This window comes from Athene noctua, chromosome 1 (genome assembly GCF_965140245.1).
Source record: "Athene noctua chromosome 1, bAthNoc1.hap1.1, whole genome shotgun sequence".
Classification (NCBI taxonomy): domain Eukaryota; kingdom Metazoa; phylum Chordata; class Aves; order Strigiformes; family Strigidae; genus Athene; species Athene noctua.
The window spans coordinates 231658962-231683179 of record NC_134037.1 but is presented as its reverse complement, the minus strand read 5'-3'; the positions used below and the strand labels follow the sequence as shown (position 1 = coordinate 231683179).

Here is a 24218-nt window from a genome sequence, read left to right as displayed (position 1 = left end):
CCATGCATTATAGTTTGCATTCATGGTATCACAAGGTATCTCTCCTCCCTTCTGCGTGGCCAGTGAGTGAGCGCTGGGTACCTGCGGCACTGCTAGGCCCACGTGTGGAACCTCCAAAACCTCCTGATCTCCTGCACAGGAGGTTTTATGGAGCTATGCCTTGGAAGGATAACCAGGCAACCTCATGCTGTACAGTGGTATCTTGCTGCAGCATAAAGAGAGGCATACTGAGCTGCATGTAAGCAAAGCAATCGTTTCTTGATTATATTTTCCAGTCAGTGCAGTTCACCATAAACCAATCAATTTACCAAAATGTGCTTATCTGAACTGGCCAAGTTTGCACACCAAGAAAACATCTTCGCAGAACATACCACCTTTTTTTTTTTTTTTTTTTTTTTTTTTGGCACAAATCCTTTTGTAGTCTTGCAGCAAGCTCTTCACCATACAAGAATTCAGAGCTACTAGCCTGTACAAACACTGGAGCTTATTCTTCCATAGAGTAAACTACAAAGACAGCTAAGTGCCTGCAACAGCTTTGTTTCTCCAGCAACTTGCCCTTCTCTCTCTAGGGACGCACCACCATAATTATACTTCAGACAAAGAGGTGTTCTTGCCGAGCTCTTTAATTCCCTGGAGAATTCGCTTCATATGACCCACTTTCGTTATCCCCAGGTCCTACAAAATTATTAAGAAAAAAAAAAAAAAAAAGAGAGAAAAAGAAGGAGGCTTATTTACAAAAATGAAAAAAATCCCTATTGATTATGATCTAGCCATGCAACAGATGTCTAGAAATATGCTCACTGCAATCAACATTAACTGGAAAAGATTCTATGGCACTAGCAAGTGTTGCCTAACAAAAATATTGCTTAGAGCATACAATTAATTCCTCTCTGTCTTGCAGACAGAAAATTACTTACCTGCAATAATGACAACCCAAGGCAATGCAATATATGTCAAAAACATCTTTCACTTGACTTCTAAGTTCAAAAGCCTTTCACAATTTCTGGCAAAAAAAAGAACAATCTCCCCCTCCTCTCTAATAGAGCAATCAAATGCTTAGTATGATGTGATGGATTAGAGCTTCTGTCCAGCAATGTCACTTGATCTGAGGCCCTATGATGTCTGTTTTAATCAACAAACACACATATCCCCAGTTTCTCAAGGGAAAGTGGATGTAACGGCTACAGGCATGTAGGACAACTTCCCTTCAGAGAGCAACAGAAAAGATAAGCATTTGTTTTTCATTCCAAAAAAGGTTACATCTCCTAACATAGATATTCCTAATTAGAGAGCTGGAAGAAAAATTCTCAGACATTGACAGTCACATCCCCAAGAAAAATGTAAAAAGCACAGGTGTAGGTCTCCTTGTAGCCACCACTAAAGAAATCACATCAGCTGAAGTGTTTCTAATATTGGTTTCTGGGGCCCGTCTCCATATGAGTGACAACAGACAAGGATTTTTTGCAGCAAACTTCTTCCAACATTAGTAACAACTTTAACAGCATCCTTTTCCAATTTTGCCTGGTCGAATGGTCAGAGGAGCAGAATGGGATGCCCAGCTGTACTAATGATCCCCAAATGTGCTAATGAATTTTGAGCTCAAGTTTGGTGGAAATCTGCTTCCCTTATCTGTAAAACTCAGCTTTGAAAAGCTCTTTAAAATCCTTGTGTTAGTGATGTTAAGCAAGTGACAGAGTCAAACACTAATTATCTGTAGAATAAACCTTATATAAATAGATTGCCATTAAATAAAAAAATGTAGAAAGTTTTCATAATCTATTTTTCTGAAATAGAAATCCTTTCATTTTAATAGGAAGATTTTCCATTATGAAGACATCAGAAGGAAAGGAGTGTAATTAAGCAGCTTGAAATATTCTGAGTGAAAAATGAAACCATATATAAAATTCTGTACATACTCTACACAAAGACTGTATCTACCTTTCTACAGCCACAGAAACCTCCGAAAATCTGTACTTTATATTACTTAAAAGTTTTAGCATGCAATTCATTTTGCATTTCTCCAAAGGAAGAAAGGGGTAGTAAGATGGCCATGAATTAATTACTTTATTGTAAAGATAGCACAGCACAGATTAAACAGGTAATTAATTTTCAGAGAGTCAAGACTGAATTCTGGATATGTCAGAGATGAAAAAACCCTGGTTGTTTCTTCATTTGAAAACTATTAGCACCATAAATACATGACCATCCTTTATAGCACATTTGGCAAAAAGGTGTCAGCATTAAAGAGTTCAAGATATGTTCATAAAAGTCCCGAAATCAAGTACTGTTCATAAACCTATCTGAAAAAAACCTTCTGATTTTCCACATCACATCAATTTATATTTTGTTTCCATTAATGGTCATGTCATTTATAAGAAAAAATAGTACTAATTTTTAAGTTAAGAGATTTGATGTAGGCAGTAGTTGTTAAACTCATCCCACAATGACACTAATATCTATCATTTTAGGTTTACAGAATATTTTCTTTTTTATGCTAAATTTAATTTTCCAATGAATCAAAAATACATACCACTTTTGAAACTACTGAAATACCCTAGTTGCTATGTGGAGGAAATTCTACATAAGGGAAAACCCATAAGGATACTTTTCACACCAAGAGAAGCCACACATGTTAAAGGTTAAGAATTTGCAAATTCTTCAGAATAAACATTTTTCACAAGTAGAACTTCTGTTGGATAAGCAACATAGCAAGATGCTTCCAGACTTCAAAGATCAGAGGAAAGAATCATATTATGAAATTCCCAGAAAACTCAGCCACTTTTTCCACCAACCTTTACAAAGAATCATCAACACTGCTTATGTTTCATAGGCAAGACATTCTGGTTTTATTTCCGTTCCAGCTGAAGTTGCTGTAATGTAGATCAGAACAGCAAGACTCAAGAGCCTCATCATAATTTTGGGGGCCCTTTTGATAAATTATGTGATGTTTCCAGGGTAAAAAAATCCCCAAGCAACAAGATAAACTCTGAATTTTGATGCTCATGTAGCAGTTTGGTTTGGAGGAAATTAAAATTTATACGTTCCTGACACTAAACACTATCTAGTATTCTCAGTTTACTACTGATGCAGCAAAGTTTCCAGAAATTCTCTCGTCTCAGACTAAAAGGATTTGATACAGCAGCATATCATGCATCACTGAAAAAGCAAGACCCCAAAGATCTCTGCATTTTTGTGCATGCATGAGTTTCATCATGCTCTACATAATCTGTCCATATTTAATTTATATCTAAGTAACAAAAATTCAATTTGACTAAAATATGGTTGTGATGACAAGCCTTGAGCCAGAGTCTGAGGAAGAAAATAGCCTTCCTTTTTCCCCAGCTATGGCCTTAAAACTACAGGATCACCTTCCCTTCTGCTCTCCCTAACCACTTTCACATCTCAAGGCATTCAGTAGGTAAGGCTCAAAAAATCCTATGGGGGGAAAAAAAAAAAAAAAGGTTGGGCAAGAAAATATCATGGAAATTCTTGCAACAGCTTTCAGGAGTTCTTCATTTGCACTGTATTATGGTGATCAGGCCCCTGTCTGCTTAGGCAGGAACCCATTTATTCCAGGTTTGCCCAACAGATTTTGGGCAAACATACCACCATTGTCATACCACCAAACAATTTATATAAACACTCCTTGATATTACCATCTTCCAGATGAGAAACCTACCTTACTTGCATTCCCAGTGTCAAAAGCCATCTAGCATGCCTGAAGCCTAACAAATCTTAGAAAACATTTTCCATGCAAGAACTTTTTCATAACACACTACTGCGAAACACAGAGGTGAAATGCCACAGTCCTCAGCATGGACTTCAGCTTGACTAGCACTGCTCATCAAGCTGACATGAGGCATGAAAACCCTTTCTCCAAGGAAACCAACACTGCTATAGAGTTCTAAGGAGACATCATCCTCATCCTACCAAATGTGTTGCAGTACTGAGTATTACTAAGTTACATGCATAGGAACATGGTTACCACTGCTAAGAATGCCAGCATTTATTTCAGAAAAATCAGCCTAATTTTCAATGAATTTGCTTGTAAAATACGGTTAAAAAGAAATAATTGTGACAAGTTTTCTTTCTACAGTTTCTACAGCATAGTTCACAATTCATGCCAAGCCTTTCCTCAAGCGAAAGGAAATCACATGGGTGTAAAAGTCTTGATGCCCCTTAAAATCAGATGTAGGAGGCTCGAGAAAGGGTATTACTGCAGGGGCTTGGTAGAGAGAGATATCCGTTTCCTCTTGGAGGTGTTCTCCATTTGCTAGTCACCACACAGAGCTAACTGAGAATGGAATATGCAAGCTACACAAAAATACAATTAGAGGTGTCCAATTCTTCAGTCAACGTATTGATCTATTTCAGTGATGAATGCAAAGGAAGGGAGTTTCATCAAATCCTTTTCCATATTGCTTTTTATCTCTACTTTTGACCACAGAAAGAAAGGTGGGCCCAGAGGATTCAATTAAAAGAGGCAATGATTTTTCCTGTTGTAGACATGAGAGGTAATAGAGGTAAATCTATTGCACATGACTTAAGAGCTTGTGAATCAATGGCAAGCCCATTTAGTTTGGCAGGAAGCACAAGCCTTGCACTGGAGGAGAGGCTGTAGACACATTATAGCTCATAAGAGCACTGAAAACTCATCTGCACACCTTGATGGCCAAAGGGAGGAAAAATTAGCATGGCAGCTTGTGATGTGTTCCTCATTTCCTAGGTACCACATTACACATCCTGACACCAATTCAGGTCACTGGTCAGAAAACCGCAGGGTCCATGAGCCATCTTTAATTGGCTCCCTGCAGAGATCATGCCCTATATGTAATTAACAGGATGAGCGCTAAACTCTGCTACATAAATTCAGTGTTGCTACATAGAGCGCAAGTGATGCTTGGCCAAAAGCCTGGCCTATCTTACGAACAGTACTGCTTTGGAAGCTCTCAGCATCTGCAACAAGCAGATGGAGTGATTCTAGAGCAAAACTTCTCCTAGCACAGGCAACTGGCATAGAACAACTCCTTGTCCAGCTATGCTGAGCAATTTAAAACCTCATACATGCTTCCTGGCAGCGCTAGGTAGAGGGGACAGTAAGTCTGTCTCTCTGTAGGCTCTAGGACTTATTTATGCTGAATCAGCATGTCTTAGCAACAGGGATAACACGCTGATGATTATCCTGCTGCAGATATTTATTTACTTTGTTGAAGTGCCAGTCTTCTGGGCATGCAGTCAAATTGGTACCCATCAGAAATGAGGCATAGCCAGAAGCCATGTCCAATTTAACACTGATCTTGCCCACCATCACTTATGCCAACAAATTTGATATAGGTTTGGCATTTTTTTTTAAGATTTCTTAACATTTTAGTAAACCTATGCATTGTGTGATGCTGAGTTTCCCAGTTAAGTTTTAAATATGTTCAGTGCCCATTCAGAATTGGACTTGCAACATCCACCACTGGAACACTGTGGTGGATTGCTTGGACAGTTTTCTGTTTCCAAATTTTTGCAGGAAACTGTCCCTCCATGTCAGGAACTATCCTGAAGGAAAGGAATTTAGCTTCCATGGAAAGAAGCTTAGGCAATCTAATACCAAGCGGAGGAATAATACACAACAGCCAAACAGATCATCTCAAACACAGCTATCTCCAGCAGCTGCATTCTGCTGCAACAGTCACACAATGCAGGCACTACCTTTTAAGATCAGTATTTCATACTATATGAGAAACTTTACAAACAAATGGCACATTTGTATGAAAGTATTGCCTCTATCTGGAGACTACTGCACTGTGACCAGAGCAATGACTTGCACTCTAAATGTAAATGTTTGTGATTTCTACAATATCCTATTTCCTCTCTTATGTGCTAAAAGCAGTTGCAAAACCTATTATCAAGAACTCATTACTACTGAGTTCCCGGAAAAAAGTAATGTAATGAATCCCCAAAGATATAGTCTCTATTACATATAATGGATGCACTTAAGTCATTCTTGAAGAAGACCAGCAAGCTCAAATAACAGTCTCAGACGCTAGGTAACATTTCTCCTTGCAAAACCTATCAATCTGACCTCAGAGAAATAAAGTTTTACAATTTTGGAGTCAAAAGAAAGTGCTCTTTTTTAAATCTATACAGTTAAAATCAGGCAGGGGTGGTCAGGGACAAGCAAACCTGTTGTGAAGGTCTGTTCTGACATACAAACACCAATGCCATGTAAGTCCAACGCCACAATTTATTAAGCTGCTTATCTCTCTCACACCCACTATATCCAATATATATATATGTAATAAATCACTTGAAGCAGGTCAGCTGCTCATAGCTGCTGACCTTAGAGCAGATAGCTTCAAAATTATTATCACCACCTTCAACTGATTCATACTGATCCTGTTCAATGGAAACAGTGAACTCTTGAAGATAACATATTACACTGATGTCAGTAAGATATTAAACATGCTTTTCCTATGCCTTTTGACCTAAATGATAATGCTATCATTCTACATAAAGTGCAAAAAAAGGAAATTTTGGATAACACAGATATTCTTGGTTGCGAGTACAAGTCAGCACTTCAGAAAATCAGGCCAAAGGACAGCGCATATTAGTTTATTGCGTATTTGCACAGTGTAAGCCAAGCTACAAGCACATAACAAGTGCAGGGAAAGAAGAAAAGTTGGTTGTTGTTTTGTCAAAGAAAATGGTCAATAGCAGAAAAGTAGCACAAAGGAAATACCTTAAGATCTCGCCTTTCCAGATGTAAAAGCTCAGAGCCTCGGATGTCATGGCTGATGAAGATTTCTTTGTACTCTCCCAAACTGAGCAGATCCAGCCAAGCAGCAACTTCATCTGTGCCCCATTTTTGAACTACCAAAGTTAAGAGCAAAACCCCCTTAATTTCTACATGCTCAAATGCATCACAAGCAAAGGTTAGGCCAAAGAGAGTGGAAAACAGAGTAGAATTGCCGTGCTAGCAAAGGGAAAGGTTAGAGGTGTCATTTCCACAAAAACTGACAATCTCCTTTTTACATGCAGGTTACAGGTTAGCAGTTAACATGAGAAAGTATCTAAACAAAGTTGGGGTTCTTTGCTTTGCAGCCATGCTTTCGGCTTTACTCCAGTATCTTCAGTAAAGCCTTTAAAACCTCAAGTCCCAACAACTTCACTTTAAACCATCTTAGGATCAGTGACGCAAAGTCTAATGTTGTTCTGCTTAATACCATTAATTTATTAGTAGTCATCCAGGAGAGGAGAAGCCTTCAAAAACTAATTAACATGTAAAATTAAAATATCAACCATACCTTAAATATAGCAATGGCAGCAAGCAAGTCCAGTTTTAATTAACAGATTATAGTAGTCTTAATTAATTCAACAAGTATTCTTTAAGCTACTGTGTTACATAGGCCATTAAGAAGCTCTCTGTAAAACATTGTTCTCTAAGGTTAGTTGCCCACATTAGTCCTAGTAAGACAACATTTATTTAAAAAAAAAAAAGTTATGCTACTTATTGCTCTAATTTTGCAACTTCATTCAATGCTAATCAGTTTTACAGTGAAGAGAAATCTGAAATCTAATCTGAAATCTAAAGTATGATCAAAAACTGCAAGATTTTGCAGATTATGACCAACTGTCCAAAAAAAAAGATAAAGATGCAGTAGCATTTTTAGGACCATCTGATCACTGATTAACTCCTGGACATAATCTTAAGGAAGTAAGTTCATGGATAAGAATGGGAAGAGAGGAGAGTGGAGTTTGTTCAGCTTCTAATAAAAAAAAAAAAAAAAAAAAAATCAGTATTCACTATCATGGCTTTTTGTTTGATTTGTCTCATTTGCTGAACTTAAAACCCGTCCGAAATTTAAGAATAACTGGTTAATTAAACCAGTGTGATAAAAGCTATCGCACACGTTCTGAAACTAACCTGAAAAACCTGAACTAGAGCTTCACAGGGAAATGATGTGTTTACTTATGGCTTGTATGGCTGTGAGTTAATCAAATGTAACCACCAGCTAAGACACAGGTCCTGTTGCTTGATAAAACTGTCTGAATATTTTCACAGTAGTTCTTTCATTCACTTGGATATCTGGGGGTCCTACCGAATGCTTTCTAAATGCACTGAAAGAAGTCTTCATCCTAACGAAGATGCCAGTTAGCTCAGTTGCTTTTTAGTTTGACTTTACTCTTAGGTAGAGTGCATCACGTCACCTCTTACCAAAAAACCCCCTTAAAATCCCGTTTTCCCCAAATGCTACTATTTTTCTTGTAATTTCAAAACACATACCAGGCTGAGGGCTGGTCTTATGCTTCTGAACTTTTTCTTTTTTAAACTTTGGCACTATGCGAAACACGGTACTTCTGTTGTTTCTTTTAGCATAATCCAGAGGGGGATCCTGCATGAAAGAAGAGACAGTTACCCGCAATTAACAGAAAACAACAGCTAAATTACATGCTTGAGATGGTAATTCATGGTTAATCTCAAAAACAAAGACTGAATTTTACTTTCATAAAGAATAATGTCAGGATTTAACTCTATAAATGTTTCATTAGATAACCATTCAAAAGCTTTACATTCACAAAAGGGACTCAAAAGAAGTCCTAAACTTAGTTCAGTTAGAGACAGGAAATATTAATCAAACTCACCTCATCATCATTTGGTTGAAAAACATAATAAAGCCAAGGGATTTCAGCAAGTTTTCTCAACTCTATTTCCACGCTGTGTAAAGCATCAGACAACAGCTCTTCATGGGGAGCTTCTAACTGCTGTTAATAAACAGTCCAGAAAAATAGTGGTTTTAGTTTTATTAAGACACATCATTTAAATCTAGGTATGTTGTTACCACACACAAACAGGTAACTGCTGAGTGTAAACAAATGGTGAAAACAAATTATCGTCCAAATTTAGATTTTCCTTCAGAGATACATCAGACCACCCTGACACTACATTTAGTATGGTCCCAACCACAAAGGGATGACTGAGACAGCTGAGACTTTTGGTGCAGGCCAGCTGGACTGAGCTGTCAATCAGTGTCATCATTCAGTGCACTCCTGAGTCTTCTATAGAACAAAAGTTACCTGATAACACCAATACTAGAATACATCAGAAATGGAAACTACCAGCGTGAGCTAAAACTGGACCAGAAGAGCAGAAGCCTGGAAAATCTTTGTATAAAAGGTGGTGCAAAAAAAAAATTGAATAGATGGTAGTAAGCCTGAGTTATTATTTGCAAATGTCTTCATATGATAGATCACTCTCTCCTGGTCAAGTAAGAGAAAATGGATCTTACAAAGATTCTTAATTGCCAAAGGTCTTCCATAAGAATTTGGCTCTACCAATGCTTGAGAACCCCATGGAGGTACCAGTTTTCCTTCAAACCCCAGTAAATGAAAACTATTCTGCAGCTGTTGTGTGAGTCAAACTTGTGAGGAAGAGGTAAGGCAGGCAGTTGATCCCTGGCAACACTGTTTTGGACTTACCTGGTGTTGCTGAAACACCATTTTAAGATATAGATTTGAATCCTGGAACAAGCTGCTTGGAATCACTAATAAAGCAATCTGAACATCTGTTCCTCCCTCTGAAGCAAAAGTAGTCCCAAAGCAGCGCAGAATATTCTTTTGAAAGGATCTAATTAAGTTATATCCTAGTGAATGCATTTTTAAAATGGAGTTGTAAGAGAATCTTTGATCCTTAGCACTGGAAAAAGATTATGACATTGTTGGGGTTTGGTGATGAATTACAAGCCCCCATTAATTTATCCCACCTAACAAAAATTCCTTTCTTTTGCTTCAGTAGTTTACATATGTTATCACTTTTCAAAGGAGAGACCATCTTTAGTAAGATGTTGCTGTTTAGTATAGTAATACTGGAAATATAAGCTCCCTCTTGCTATCATGTTATTTGCTCTTCTAAAGCTCACAGAATTCAGGGCCCATAAGCAGACTCTGATCTTGCTTTTGTTTTATTTTCTAATTTGAACAGTTCAGTTAATTTGGAGCACAGTGGAAGACGCGCTTGTCCTTGAAAAAGTTACAACTTCTCTTGTGTTACCATTTTTAAGAAATTATTTAAGGCACCTATTTTATATAAATGAATGAAACAAAGAGTTCTGTCTTTTGCAACAAGCCCTTATCTAATTGCTTGATTATTGCTTGATTTTGCCTGGGGACAAAACAACTCTCATCTGAGGGTGAGAAAGTGCATGCGTTGACAATATTGCTCCTGAAATAAACCCAAAACAATAGTACAGTTCTGGTAAAGGAACAGTCAGCAATTTAGTGTAAATTCTCCTTCTACAACATCTTGGAAAAGTTTCTTATTTCCACAATGAAAATTAACACTATGAACGAAACAATGAAAATAAAAGATTTTTCAATTCCTTACAAATTAAACTTTTAATATTAAAATACTTTATTCCAGTGAGCTCAGATTATTTCACTCAGTTGAGGTGAAACATTCTGTCATACTTCTCCCTTCATACATTGGAAAATTGTGCCATAACCATCTGGAAGATTCCACAAATCAGCTTCATTGTCCCATCTTATCACTTCACTAAAAATGGCATTTACAGCTAATTCACCATTTGACCTCATCTAGCTAGTACTGTTGTATGAACTTTGTTAATCATATCTTAAGGGAGATGGCAGGAATCACAGTCTCCTTATATATGTATTTACATTTCTTTTGTGGCCTTCAGAAGCCATAAGAGAAGGACTCAAGAGCTGATAAATGGCAAATAAAGAAAAAGCTTACCAAGTAGTATATGCAACAAAGGCATCAATTTACTGCTATCAGAAGCTTTGATCACAGAAAAGAGGGGTGAGGGAGAAATGAAAAAAAAAGAAGATATTAAAGAAAGAATGTCTTTGTCAGAGGAGAAAGGTAATTTGGAAAAAAGTGTATGATAGCAGTGGCTGACTGAATCAAGCAGCACCTTACATTTCATCTGTCTCTATTTTAATAGAGTGAGGGACAACATACATGCAGCTTTGACATTTATAAAATACGTGGCAAAAAGGTTAACCAGGGTGCCTTGTTACTGTAACTGAAATACTGCTCTAAACAAGCATGCTGTCAAATGAGTGTAATGGCCATCTCTAGAAGATTATCTAGCTATCTTCTAAAAGGCCTTATTATTAAAAAATGGGTTTGATGGAGACTCACAAAGACATTTGCACAGACCATAATGATAAGCAGAAGTACAACATGTAAAAATCAGAAATGGACAAATGGATCAAATTAAGCTTTGGAGCCTGAACAAGGGACCAGTTCGACAACGCAATGAGATCACAACTGGCTATAGAAAAGGTAATGTTTCAATGGAAAGGTTTCCACAATAACATTATTTCCAGACTGCCATGATAAATTATACTAGTCCTAGTATGACATCACCAACTTAAACCTTTTCTTCTAATCCCTTTTCTTAAACTATTCTAAAATTTAAACAAATTTCTCTGATTCCCCATTCAATATGAAATATGGGGAATTAGTAATAGCTATTTGAAAAAAAGAGCAGATATTTTTCCCTTGTCTTGGACCTAACGAATAACTTTCCCTTCCAAAAACTCATAAAATAGATCATATGAACCTAATCTTTGACTATTTCTAGAAATTAAATGGTTATTTAGGCTCTAGGTCATACTAACTTTTGTTTATAATCGAACCGACTCGTACACTTTATCACATGTGTAAAAAGGTATGTGAACCTGCACCTACCCTAACTCAGCTAAATGAAAACATTCCTATTGATATCCATGTTTAATCTGACACTTAAATAAACAGTAAATTAGTAATAAATCAGCTTTTGAATCCAAAGAAAATGTAACTGTTCCTACTGATTATCATCTTAATGTAAAACTAGACCAGCATAGAAAACCTGACATCTTTCTTCTCTTCGCAGTAGCACATACAGAAATTGTCTAATTATAAATCCAGGTAAAACAATTTTTGAGCAGTCTTCATCACTTAAGGCATAGAAACAGTAGCCCAAGAAGATGATGCCAAGTCTGCAAGTACCATCAGAGGTCTACTGAACACTTACCACTTAAAGGTTATAAAATAATTCCTGCCAGGTATTAGAACAAGGGTGAGATTTACTTGCCTATATCATAATATCATATGTGTAGAAGTTGAATGAAGAAGCTGAACAGCTTCTGAAGCTGAGAAGCTGAACAGCTCTCACCCCAGGTTCTGTTTAAACTCTGAGAATGGTCACATAATAGAACTTTAGAAGTTCTGTTAAATGCTACACCTCCAGAAGATGATTTATCTTTTTCTAAGATAGGTCTCCAAGACAGCTGAGTGTGAATCAACCTCAACAGGGATACTTTTTTCTCTCCACTCCACTGACTATTGAAAGGAAAAGCCCAGGCAATGACCTTTCAATGACTTTTTAGATATTTGAAGTGAGGTAAGATGGATGTCAACCTAGGACAAGAATTCATAACTCATTCTGATCAAAACCCCAAATGCAGTGTAATACTCTCCATTTGGCCTTACAGAGCTTCTTGCAGCATCTCATAAATCCTGCACCAATTTAAAAAATCAGCAAAGAACAAATCACAGATAATCTGAATGAGGGAACAAAACGATGTATTTTGTGACCTTACCAAAGGAACTCTCCCTACTAGCAGAGATTCAGTTTCATTATGCAAGGCCTTCACATTGACAGCTATCTCCATAGCAGTATTTCTGGTAAGACTCTGGGGGGAATAAGAAGCATAAACATTATTTGAAGTGATGCAAGTCAGACTGAGAATAAGTACTTTGGGCTTACAGCACAGATCTTAAGTGAAGACACTTCTAGTCTAGGAGAAACACATCAATTTAGCTCTACACTGGCAACATCTTCAGCACTGAGAACAGAAAACAAAAATGTAGTATCTATTAAATATCTTTTCCCAAACTTCATTTAATATGACCTTATACAAGCCTGAAGATCATCAAGTGAACAGCCACCTGTGAGATGAATCCATGATTTTTATGGATGACAAAGGCCAGCAGAAAACAATGACTGTTGATCTGAATTGTTCACCTTATCCTTAGCAGAAGTAAGCTGCTAGCCATATTTTAAAAAGCAAAGGTTAACTAATATATTTACCATACATAAATTTAGGATAGATATAGACAGCCTCTACATAATTAATCTTTTTTGGGTCCAATCCCTGAACACCCAGACTGTCTAGTGTGAAGAGAGAAAACAGGAAACTCATTTCCCCTCACCCCCTTAGCATTCTTTGCATAGCATTTGGATAACAATTAAGCATGAAAATTTCTGTGAATGCATCCACAAGAATTGACCTTTATGTAGTAACAGCATTTGTTCAGCTTTGCCATGCCTCCGCTCTGTCTCTGGGGACATGCCTACACAGTTGTCTGCAAGCAGATGTAAGCTTACTTTGCCTGTTATTTTTGCTGTTTGCTGACCTGAGTTTGGTTTATTCATGCTCAGAGCCACATTAGTACACCACCTCACTTGATTTAATAAACACTGCTGCATCACTTCAGGATGAGCACCCCTGGCTGTGGACCACTGTTGCAGATGGAACAAATTCTTGACTGCTTCCAAAAGGCAACAGACATACTCTTACCCTGGCCCTAATCCAAATTCCCTATCTCCTTTTTGACTAATCGTTCCCCCCTGCAACAACACCCAGAAGGTCTGCGTTTTAAGTGTCATTAATATCCTTAACATCCAATGTTCACAAAAGAGAGTATCATCTGGGGAGGACACTGATGAAGGCAGAAACTGCATCTTCTGCCTTCTCAGATATTACATTATATCAGTCTAACACCAGGAGGGGACTCTCTTCTTAAATACTTCTGTAGAAAGGCAGTTCTCCTCACTCCCATTCCTGGTATTACTAATAAATTTCAGAATCACTGAGCATGAGCTCTACCAAATTCAGCTATGGGGTGTTTCCCTATGCGTGTGAGGTATGCAGAGCACGTGCTATACACAGCAGCACCTTCCAAATCAGAAGTAACTTTCCCTTTACTTTCACCTTAGAGAAGTGGCAAAAAAAGAGAGAAGATACAACATCCATTCATTTGTTAAGCAATTTCATTTAAATTTGAGCATGTCTATGTATATTTAGAAGTCTTTTTTTTTAATCAAAAACTTCAAGAATTATTATTCCACTTGTTTTAATATGGGGACATAATTAATTTAATATTATGGCCTATTTACTTATACATAAATCTATGTTTTTCCTTTACCTCAGGAAACCTTGGGTTGGCTTTATTTAATGCATGTGAACATGCATTAACAGCATGAGCAAGCTCCTGCTCCAAGAGGCCATGTATTTTTGCTGCTTCACAGATCCTAGAAAAATATAAAAGAGAAAAATACAATTTAAATTTGAAAAATAGAGTTGAAATACAAGTAACTCTTCAAGCAATACATCACCTCATACAAATGATATAACACAGATTATTTATTCTGCTATAGAATACTGAGACACATTTATTTATCTTAGAACACAAATGCTACGCAAAAAATGTACCAAAAAACGTTGGGACTATTAATTCAAATAAACTGTAAGAGGAAAAACCTAGCGCATTACAATAACTTACCTGAAGTTATCCTAAAAACCATTACACCTATTTCACAAGGCATATCCTTCAGATGCGACATTAAAATTGGTTGCAATCATTTGAGATTATAGGATGTCCAGTTGTAATTATAACCTCAGGATTACCTCTAGAACAGCAAAGTTTTGAAGCTGTCTTTGTTAAACTTCACTTTGGGTAATTATAACCCAAATTATTCTTCTATGTCTACTTAAGTCACCAGTACATTATAAAAAGAATATGTAGCTTTTCAAATCCTTTCTTATATTATCAGTGCAACACAACACATACTCCAAGAATTGATTCTGATAATGAATTTTAATAATCTGTTAACATGATGAACTGAACAGCAGCTTTATAAAATGTTCTGAATAAAAAAAAAAGCTTTTCTTAAAAAAATGGGGGTTTTTTCTGTGAAAATTGAAGTGTCTTCTTTATTAAAATATTTGCATCTCAGGAAGAAAGTAGTTCTTGAAAATAAGCAAGGCTGTGGGATCAGTTTTATACCATCAGCACACTATCACCTCAAACCATACAAATTACTGAAGTGTCCAGGGGCACAGAGATGAGGACTTTAAGCATTAGGAATTAAATAGAAAGCTGCAATAATAACGAATAAGTGGATGAATGCAAAAAGTTATGAAGATTTTATCTGGCAATTTGGGGTCCTTGAACGCTGGTGTGTTAACTATTCACTTGTACAGTATTTTAAGAAAACTTTCAGGTTTATTAACTGCTCATCTTTTTGAAATTGTGAGTAACAAGGCTTTAAGGAGAAATAAGTTGTGAAGAAGTTAATGTCAGATGGATACAAGCACTCTGTTGACTTCTTAAGTTCACTTTAAGGTTTTTTTTTTTTCAAAAAATATATTTTTACTTTTGCATAAAACGAGAAGGTTCAATCAAAAGCCTCTCTGCAAAAAAGCTTTCCTGTTTTCCATTTCCGTTTTTGCTCCTTCAGAAAGGTTTTCAAAAGAAAAAAAAATACATAAACACAGAAAAATAAAATTATGTAAGAAGAGTATATATAAATGAGTTGAGCCTTAAAAATAAAATAAAATGAACTTTTAAAAATCAAGTAACTGATAGAGTGGCAACTAAATATTAATAAAAACCAGAAATTATACACTTCTAAGTCTATCTATGCATTTACATGAATAATTCAGTCTTGGTGACTAGGTTGCCAATCCAAACATTAATTTTACTGTACCGGGTAATAAGTTCTTCTGCAGCTTGTGAGCACAGATGAATCTGTGCAACTTCTTCTTCTGTAGCCAACTCAACAGCCTGCTGAGGGTACAAGGGAGATCGAATGACAGGTTTACAGGAATCATACTTCTGTTTGTCTTCCCAAGACTTCAGGGTGTTTTCAAAGGCCTAATCAAAATGAATTATACATTCAGTTCACAGCACTTAGAGTTTTCTTACTTATTAAAAAACCAATTTAATATTTTACATAAATCTTAATTTATTAAAAATAAAATTAATTTAACAAATATGCAACTTTTAATTTAAATTTTATATAAATGATACAAGGTATAAACAATAAATTAGATTCAGGTTTTTTTAACTTAGTACAGAGAATAAGTCACTTCTGAAAGCTTGCTCTGTCTGCCCCCCATTATCCTCAAAAAGTGTCTTCCAAAACAATATGAATACAAAGACAGTGATAATACGTTTTGTTCAGAGAGCAAGATCCAAACCTGAAACTAATACAGGCTTGAAACCTAAAAAATGGTGGGGAAAAGTTACAAATTTACTAAAAGAGAGTTCAATTGCCATTAACTCCACCCTAAATTCAACATCCAGTTAGTGGACAGAGAACTGAGGGGCAGTCAAGCTTTTCACACAGTAATCCTAGACAAGTGTGAATTCTTCAGTGGCTCTGTGAGTAGGTTCTGCTTGTGTCTCTCCTGTCTGAGATATTGGGTCATGGGGGAAAGGGAAGATTAGTAGGACAGAGAGAGACAGGAGGTAAATCTGCAGAAAGTTGTTCTGAAAAATGGACATTATAGAACTTTGCTATTTATGCAACAGAAGAAGGGAAGGAAGGGAGGGAGGCAGGGAATACAGAAAATAGAAAATACAGAAAACATGGAAAACAGAAAACATAAAATAGAAAACTTTGTCCATCTTACTACTTATTAATAAGAATACAGGAATAGCACTAATAAAACTGATAAAAGCTAACAAAGCTTTTTCACTTATACAAAAGAACAATTCTCTATCCAGCTTATTATATAAATTATATAACCATAATTACATAAGTTATATAAATAGTTATAACACATTTTTGTAAGCACTGTTTTGTTCATATTGTAACTGAATCAAATTACTAAAGAAACCAATGTTGGTAATGGTATCTCATAACACACTTTCTGCAACATACTCTGTCTCGTGTTAGCATCTGAGCTCTGTTTTTATGTATGATCTTAATAACTCCTGGGGGCTGGATCCATGCCTCTCCATCAACTTGCACTGGAACCCCTTCATCGCCAAGTATGGTGATCTTTACTGACCGACACTGGAAAAGAACAAACACATTATTTTACAGAGCAATAAATACTAACGAAACTGACAGGCTACCTGAAATATGTTGATTACTAGGAGCTGTGGCTTCCCTCCAGGACTGTCTCAAGGATGAAGCACTTTTATACTTCATTCATCATTGAAGATAATTTGTTACCCGTTGAAATTTAAACAATGTCAGTACTCTAATGTATAGGGTGGTGGTCATCAAGAGTACTGCCACTTGTCAGCATCCCAAACTGCTGCCAACCATGTTGTGTGTTTTCAAAGGAGAAAACAAACCTGAGCTATCCTGTGGTGCTGCAGTTTGATGACTCTTGAAACTGCCATCTGCATGCTGCCAAATACCGCAACAACTTCTAAGATTTTATCATCGAATGATGGAGCTCCAAATATCTGAAAGGAAAATAAAATATTCCATTTTTGATGGTAATTCTAGTGCTTATATTGCATGTTCAGTGAAACACAGATTCATTTACAGTTTCATTTTCAACATTTAAATGCTCTAACTTATTTAGTATAGAATAACTACATTGTCTCTCTAAAGTCCTAAGATACCACAGGCAGTAGGTTAATATTATATTAAAACAGTAATGCTAACTGCACTTCAACTATCTGAATGACGAGGACTTATCCTTATATAGGAAGGATGGCGTGTTTCATGCAGACTGTTTTTCAAGGCAAGATGAAAGGCCAATTCAAATCTCTGCTTGGTTAATGTACTTTAATATCTAAGAGGTTCTTGAAGTTAAGAGGAGTAATGGTGTCTTTCTTCTCAGAAGTGCTTATCTTCTTATATTCTGAATTCTCTGGAAGCCAACTTCTGAGTCCACACTCAGCTCTGTTAAATACAGCTTTCATGCTGAAGAGGATCTTGTTTGTGCTGGATGCAATTATCCACTGTAAATATGAAAACAGCTTCTGTACGGAACAAACATGATATCCAGACAAGATGTTGAATTTCCATTAGCTTACACAAAGCGCAGAAAGTCTTGCATGTGCCATTGCCACCTGGTGTCCTGCAGAGGTATTCAGCCACGCCACAGGACAAGTCATAGGCTGGAGTTCAAATGGGTCTGGCAGGAGATACCACACTAAGGTCACTTTAAGGGTGACCATTTCATCCTGATATGCAATAGGGAGCAACAGGGAGAAAAAGTAGCATGAGAAATCACTCCAGTAAGAGTTTATTGGGTTAGGGAGATTATGCCTCTGAGCAGTACTTAGGCTAACTGCATTGGCATGTTGGGCAGAGTAAGCTGTATCAGAAACACCCAAGACCAGACTGGAGAAAATCCCTGAAAGGAGCTCAAAAGCCACACTAGTCCAGTCCTGTAGTCCTGTCCCCTGACAGAGGATTTCCTGGAAGTGAATAATAAGACGGTGTGGATCCAGGACTGTGTAATCCAGATAGTGTCTGCAGCAATGGTTCAGGGAGGGAGAGGATGGGGAACAGGGTGGAAGACTTTGGCCCCTGCTGCCCACCAAGCCAGAGGAAGTCTTCGCCCCAGTGCAGTGAGCGGTGGCTTTGGCCAGAGGCTGAGGAGGGCTTCTCAGGGGAAGGGCTGCACAGCACAGTTGCCAAAGTTCAGTGCCACATCCAGATGGCACTTCCCTTCAGAACATTCCAGGCTTGCATAAATAGGTCTTGAGCAGGTAAGTGTCGAAGAACAAAAGTGCAATTTCACTGAATCTAGAATGTTTTGAAGCAAAAGGGTTCTCCACTTGAATTTTTCCAGTTTTCATAGGAATTCTTCTGGTTTTCACACAGGGATGTGAACTTCTTGAAAAGAGAAAAGATGGTGATTCTGTTATTCCAAGATAAAAAGTATGGAGAGTCCTTGATCCAGCTTTAACGGGTATACCTGATGTCTACAAGGCTAGTTCTGCATTGCTTAAGTAGTTTTAATATTTAATTTCTTTTGTGTTTCCATTTTAGAAAAAGGATGGAGACAAACCACAACCCAGTCTACTGTGTCTCTCCATCAGTAAAATATATCTGTACTGAAAACAAACCTGTTATTTTTTATAAAAGACAACCAAATATCTAGGGACCAACGCTCAAGAAACAATTCCCTTCTTTCCTGTCACAGGTCATACTTCCAGCCTGTCTTCTGGACACCAACAAACATATCTAAACAAACCCTCTTCAAGTTGGTTGGCATGCAACTCCCCTGCTTGTCTAACCAACAATGTTTCAGGAATAGGCACAGCTGTCAAGGCAACATCTTTCTTTTCTCCAGATAAGCAGAATCAGCAGCACTGCAGATCACCACCATCATTTCTGATGGTCAGTCACTCAAGATTGCACTAAAGCAGTAAATTGTGCTCCTAATTCTGTCCAGAACAAACATGTCACTTTGCTGGCACACCTGATCACCAAAAGACCAAGAGTAACAGTAGAACTGCTCCAAGACACACACATTTGCTGTATACCAGTATGACAGCTAAGACAGATCTTCTCTCTCAGTCAGGCAGTTCAGGGAGAAAAATAAACTCCCGAACAGGAGCTGAGCAGATGTTACAGCTGCTTTCAAGTTATTAATATGAACATAGACTATATAAAAACTTCAAATATTCATAGCCAAAAGTAACTGCCATCCTGTGACATATACCAAAAATAAAAAAAGACATTGAAATATGTTTAAATATTTTTTGTGACATTTATATATATCTCTGTGTGTGTATATATATATATATATGTATAAAAACAAAGGATAACAATTCAGAGGAAACCAAAAGCATTTTGGCAAAAAAGTCCTGGATTGTCTGCATTAAAATCACAAGCTAACTACAGTTTTAAGTGATTGGGACCTCACATGCACTACATCAGGAAATGTAGAATTAGGATAAGCTAGTGATTACAATTGTTGCACTATGCATGAAGTGGATGGCAGCAGTAAGACTGCTCCAAGTTGTAAGACATTTAGGTATCTGTGTAGTGTAACGTTTCTTAGGATGTGTGAGAAAGAAGGGAAGAAAAGGTATCTTAAAATATTTTAGAAGCTCATTGAAAATAATATGTAAAAAACAGATTACTACCCTCACTAAATAATGAGTCACTAAATGTATCAGTCCTCATTTTCTGAATCACCATCCCTTAGACCAAAGCTGTTTGAAGAATAGGAGGAAAATTCAGGTATAAAACTTTCTTAAAGTTAGAATATAGCAAAGAGAGGAATTTATACTTTGAGAAACCTTATTTAAAGGAGTTTGTAAAACATCATAGAGAGGAACTATTTGTGTCTGTTTATAAAGTTAGTGTCTAAAAATACTCATAGAGCCATTTAAAAAAAAAATCATTAAACCTTATTATGAACATTTTATTGGAATGGAAATGACAGAAGGCAATAAACAGTGAAAAATCATGGCATATATTTTCAATAAAAATCAACAAGTAGTGTTTAAACTGAAACAGCCTCCCTGAATAAGAGTTGCTATCCAAACTATATGCTACTACTAATAAAATTAAATGAGAAGAGCAGTTCATGGTATTTAATGCTGGTTTTGCCCAGAAGGTTACTTGTTTTTAATGTTACTCACATCATCTTCTTTGGTTCCACCCCAGAAATTAGTCCCACCAGCATAGCTGGGAATGTTTAGCACAGCTATGCCCTGCAGACTTGGAAGGGGGATGTATTGCCCGTCACACTGTAATGGATAAAACTCATTCAGTATATAGATAATGTGATAAAAGTAATGAGCCATTTTTAACACATGAAGCTTCAACAGTGCTGGCAGGGAGGACAGAGAAAATCATTCCCTCCATGATGTGAAGAACCTCTAATACAAACCTCTTCTCCCCAATCTTTGCACCAATTTTTCCAGAGCTGAAAAACATGCAGATACTGTAGTATCTACAGCAAAGGTGTTTCATGACTCTTCAAAGAAACATTTTTGCATCCCTTATTGTGAAATTCTTCATGCATTTAGACCATACTCTGTCTATCAAAGATTAAAAATCATTTTTCAGCGAAGAAAGCTATCTCCCTGAGTGCATGGACATTACAACAAGCTTCATCTACCCATTCGATAATTAGTCTTCCATCCTACATCATCATGTCCAAAATTACAATACACTTGTTCTTTAGGTAAATCCATTAAGGGGGGTGGGGGGGATGTAAAAAAATCCAAGAATACTTCCGGCATAGCCACAAACATGTAGATAAATGCAAGTGTTGTTAGCATGGTATGCTTAGCTTCCTGTAAGAAAAACTTTACTCTCCTCCCAAACATGCAAGAACAAATCTAGGACTGATCCCAGAGTTGTTATCCTGGCTGTGGCCAGTTATTGATTTTGCCAGTAAGATGTCGCTCCTATGACTGACCACTCAGACTTAATCACTTTATCGTCCAAAACTCATAAGCAACTCCAGGTCCTACTCAACACTATCACTGGATAACATAAGTCAGTGTCACCCTACTTATGGCCAAGAGTAAATTTACAGACATCAGTGAAATCACTCTTAACTTACAGCAGTATATCTGCCTTCAGAGGGGAGCCCAATGACCTCAAACCATTCAACTGGGAGTCAAAAGTGCAGTCCTGCAGCAGTGCCACAAGCAGGGATTTGAGACAAGTTGAAAATAAAAGGTGTCCTCATTTCATCTGGAATAAAGTTAGTTTTCTTTCTAGTATCTGGTATAGTGCTGTGGTTTCCATTTAGGATGAGAATAATGTTGATGTTTTAGTTGTTGATAAGAAGTGTTTATATTAAGTCAAGGACTTTTCAGCTCCTCATACTGCCCTGCTAGTGGAGGCTGGGAGTGTACAAGAAGCAAGGACAGCTGACCCAAAAGGGTATTCCATACCATATGATGTCATGCCCAGTATACAAGCCAGGGGGAGTTGTCTGGGGGACACTGTGGCTCAGGGATTGGCTAGGCATTGGTCAGTGGGTGGTGGACAACTGCATTGTGCAGCACTTGTTTCATATATTCCGCAATTATTATTATTATTATCCTTTTCTGTCCTATTAAACTGTCTTTATCTCAACTCACGAGTTGGTTTTGTTTGGTTTTTTTTTTTTTTCCAATTCTCTTTCCCATCCCACTGGGGTGGAAGGAGTGAGTGAGTGGCTGCATGATGCTTAATTGGTGGCTGGGGTTAAACCACGACACAAGGTCATAAATGCTGGATGCAGGCGTCGCTTAGTGGATTAGGAATTTGCGGGTCAAGTTGCCTTTAAAGTTACCAATCCCACAGAATGATCTTAATATCATACAGATGCAATAGAAATACTCAGGAAATAAGGCCAAAATCTGTAGCAATTTTATCAGGAGGAGAAAGAGATGTAAAATTATTTCCAGAACGTGCTTAGTGCTCTCTTTTTATGATTTAATATTAGCAACAAGACAGAATTAAACATTTTAATCAAAATATGACAGCATCCAAAATATGCTGTGACATTAATAGATGCTGCACAGCCCTTTGTAGAGGTCCGCCTCCAATTTCTGAAATTGATATTTTTAATTTTCCAGTGCTCTGCACCTCATCACACATTTTAGCATGAAGCTAATATTATGCAAGGCAATACTAAATATGAAATTTCTACTTGCTGGTTTACTTCCAGAAATATTCAAAAATAATTATGGAAAGGTCAGATTTGAATGCCTTATTGAATCTCATTCAAAAGATTCTGAAATTAGAATTCTATCTGCAGCATACATAACATTCTTTCCTGTCATTATATTTGATAACTACTGCATAATTCCTTGATAATTAGTCAGTCCTTAGATAACAGCAAATCTGCCACTACTACACAAAATCCTCCTAAATATCAGAGTGAGAATGAGTTCCAGTAACTTAAAATTATTCTTTCAAGTTAAAATTTTATCTTCATATAAATATTGTGAACTTTCATTTGAAATACTTAGCATGAAGTAAAAAGAGAAATTACATATGTTTTCTATCAAAACCCAGTCTAGATATTTTGGGGGTGAAAATAACTGTAACCTCCCTGTAGTCTTTTTCTGCATTTGGTAATCATTTATATCTCCTTTAAGTTCCCAGTAATGTGAAGAAGACTTAAATTTGATGTTAGAACTTAAAAGACAAAAAATAAACATGTTTAGATCATTTACACTGCATTTGTTGTTGCTGTGATAATAACTTGCTTCTTTTGTGTGACTGTCTCAGACACCTATTAGAGAAAGTCTTTACTGGTGTAGCTGGGCTTCTTGTGATGCACATTCAGAATCTCCCCTCTTCTGTCAGAATTTTTGACTAAGATCATCTGTGTGCTCTCCCTGTATGTGTAATCAAGTTTTGAGATAGTTTAAAATGAACCTGAAGGATTAAGACTCCTTATCTCTTTCCTTCTGTTTAGTGCATGTTCATTGTTGTTATTGTCCTTAAAACTTGATCTCCCCCTTTGCTGTAGGGAACATTATGAAACATATCCTATCTATCCAATAATTTTATTTAAAAAAAAAAAAACAGTAATTACAAGAAACATTATATTGGGTATTTTGGAATATTTAAAGACTGGCATTTTCCTCAAAAAAATCAGCTGGGGAACCACCTCTTACATAGCACATTTTTACACAGTGCCTTTGAGGTCAGTTTGGGTTGACACAAGGACTCTAGAAGGTTTCAAGAGGAAACCCCAATTCTTCATTACACATTGTGGAAGCAAAAATACTCATTCTGCCCATAAATAAAATTTACCTCAAGTTGAACTTTTTGTTCTAAGTTCTTGTAAGTTCTCTGCAGTAGCTCTTTTGTGCCAAGAACTCCATACCACATCATGTTTTTTGTCCGACTTCTGAAAACAGGTAAAACAAGACTCACATATTGAAATACACACATTAGTATGTATTGTATTTTTAGGATGAGAAAAGTTAAGAAATTCAGATAAAGAGATAAGGAAAAAAATAATTGAAATGTCTTGGCTCTATTACTGACAATTATATTACCTGCACTTTTCAGGGTGCTCTTCTCGCTTGTTATTAAATTCTAGTGAAATTTTTGCATCTAACCCAATTCCAAAGTAGTTGTTCATGACACATTTTTCTGAATATCCCTCCCTGTTAGAACAAAAGAGATAATTAGGTGTACATTTGTACAGTATCTGGACACACAGAGCTTTGACCAAGGTTGTGGTTGGTCTCAGAACAGATACATCAACCA

General features: G+C 36.8%; 1 protein-coding gene across 5 annotated transcripts in view; it reads right to left on the bottom strand.

Moving 5' to 3' along the window:
* Positions 1-408: 408 nt before the first annotated feature.
* Positions 409-24218, bottom strand: part of DGKH (diacylglycerol kinase eta) — a 164399-nt gene continuing 140589 nt past the window's right edge. For 3 of the 5 annotated variants that reach the window (XM_074931282.1, XM_074931271.1, XM_074931310.1), the window contains 12 exons: positions 24005-24115; positions 23757-23853; positions 20630-20737; positions 17369-17482; positions 16947-17081; positions 15768-15934; positions 14204-14309; positions 12595-12687; positions 8632-8751; positions 8273-8381; positions 6728-6858; positions 409-675 (listed from right to left, as the gene is read on the bottom strand). In XM_074931282.1, the coding sequence (XP_074787383.1) occupies positions 586-675; positions 6728-6858; positions 8273-8381; positions 8632-8751; positions 12595-12687; positions 14204-14309; positions 15768-15934; positions 16947-17081; positions 17369-17482; positions 20630-20737; positions 23757-23853; positions 24005-24115 (1381 nt within the window). In that variant the 3' untranslated portion in view covers positions 409-585. Of the gene's footprint in view, positions 676-6727; positions 6859-8272; positions 8382-8631; positions 8752-10738; positions 10784-12594; positions 12688-14203; positions 14310-15767; positions 15935-16946; positions 17082-17368; positions 17483-20629; positions 20738-23756; positions 23854-24004; positions 24116-24218 lie in introns of those variants that run through there. The other 2 variants (XM_074931291.1, XM_074931301.1) reach the window with 2 other exon arrangements.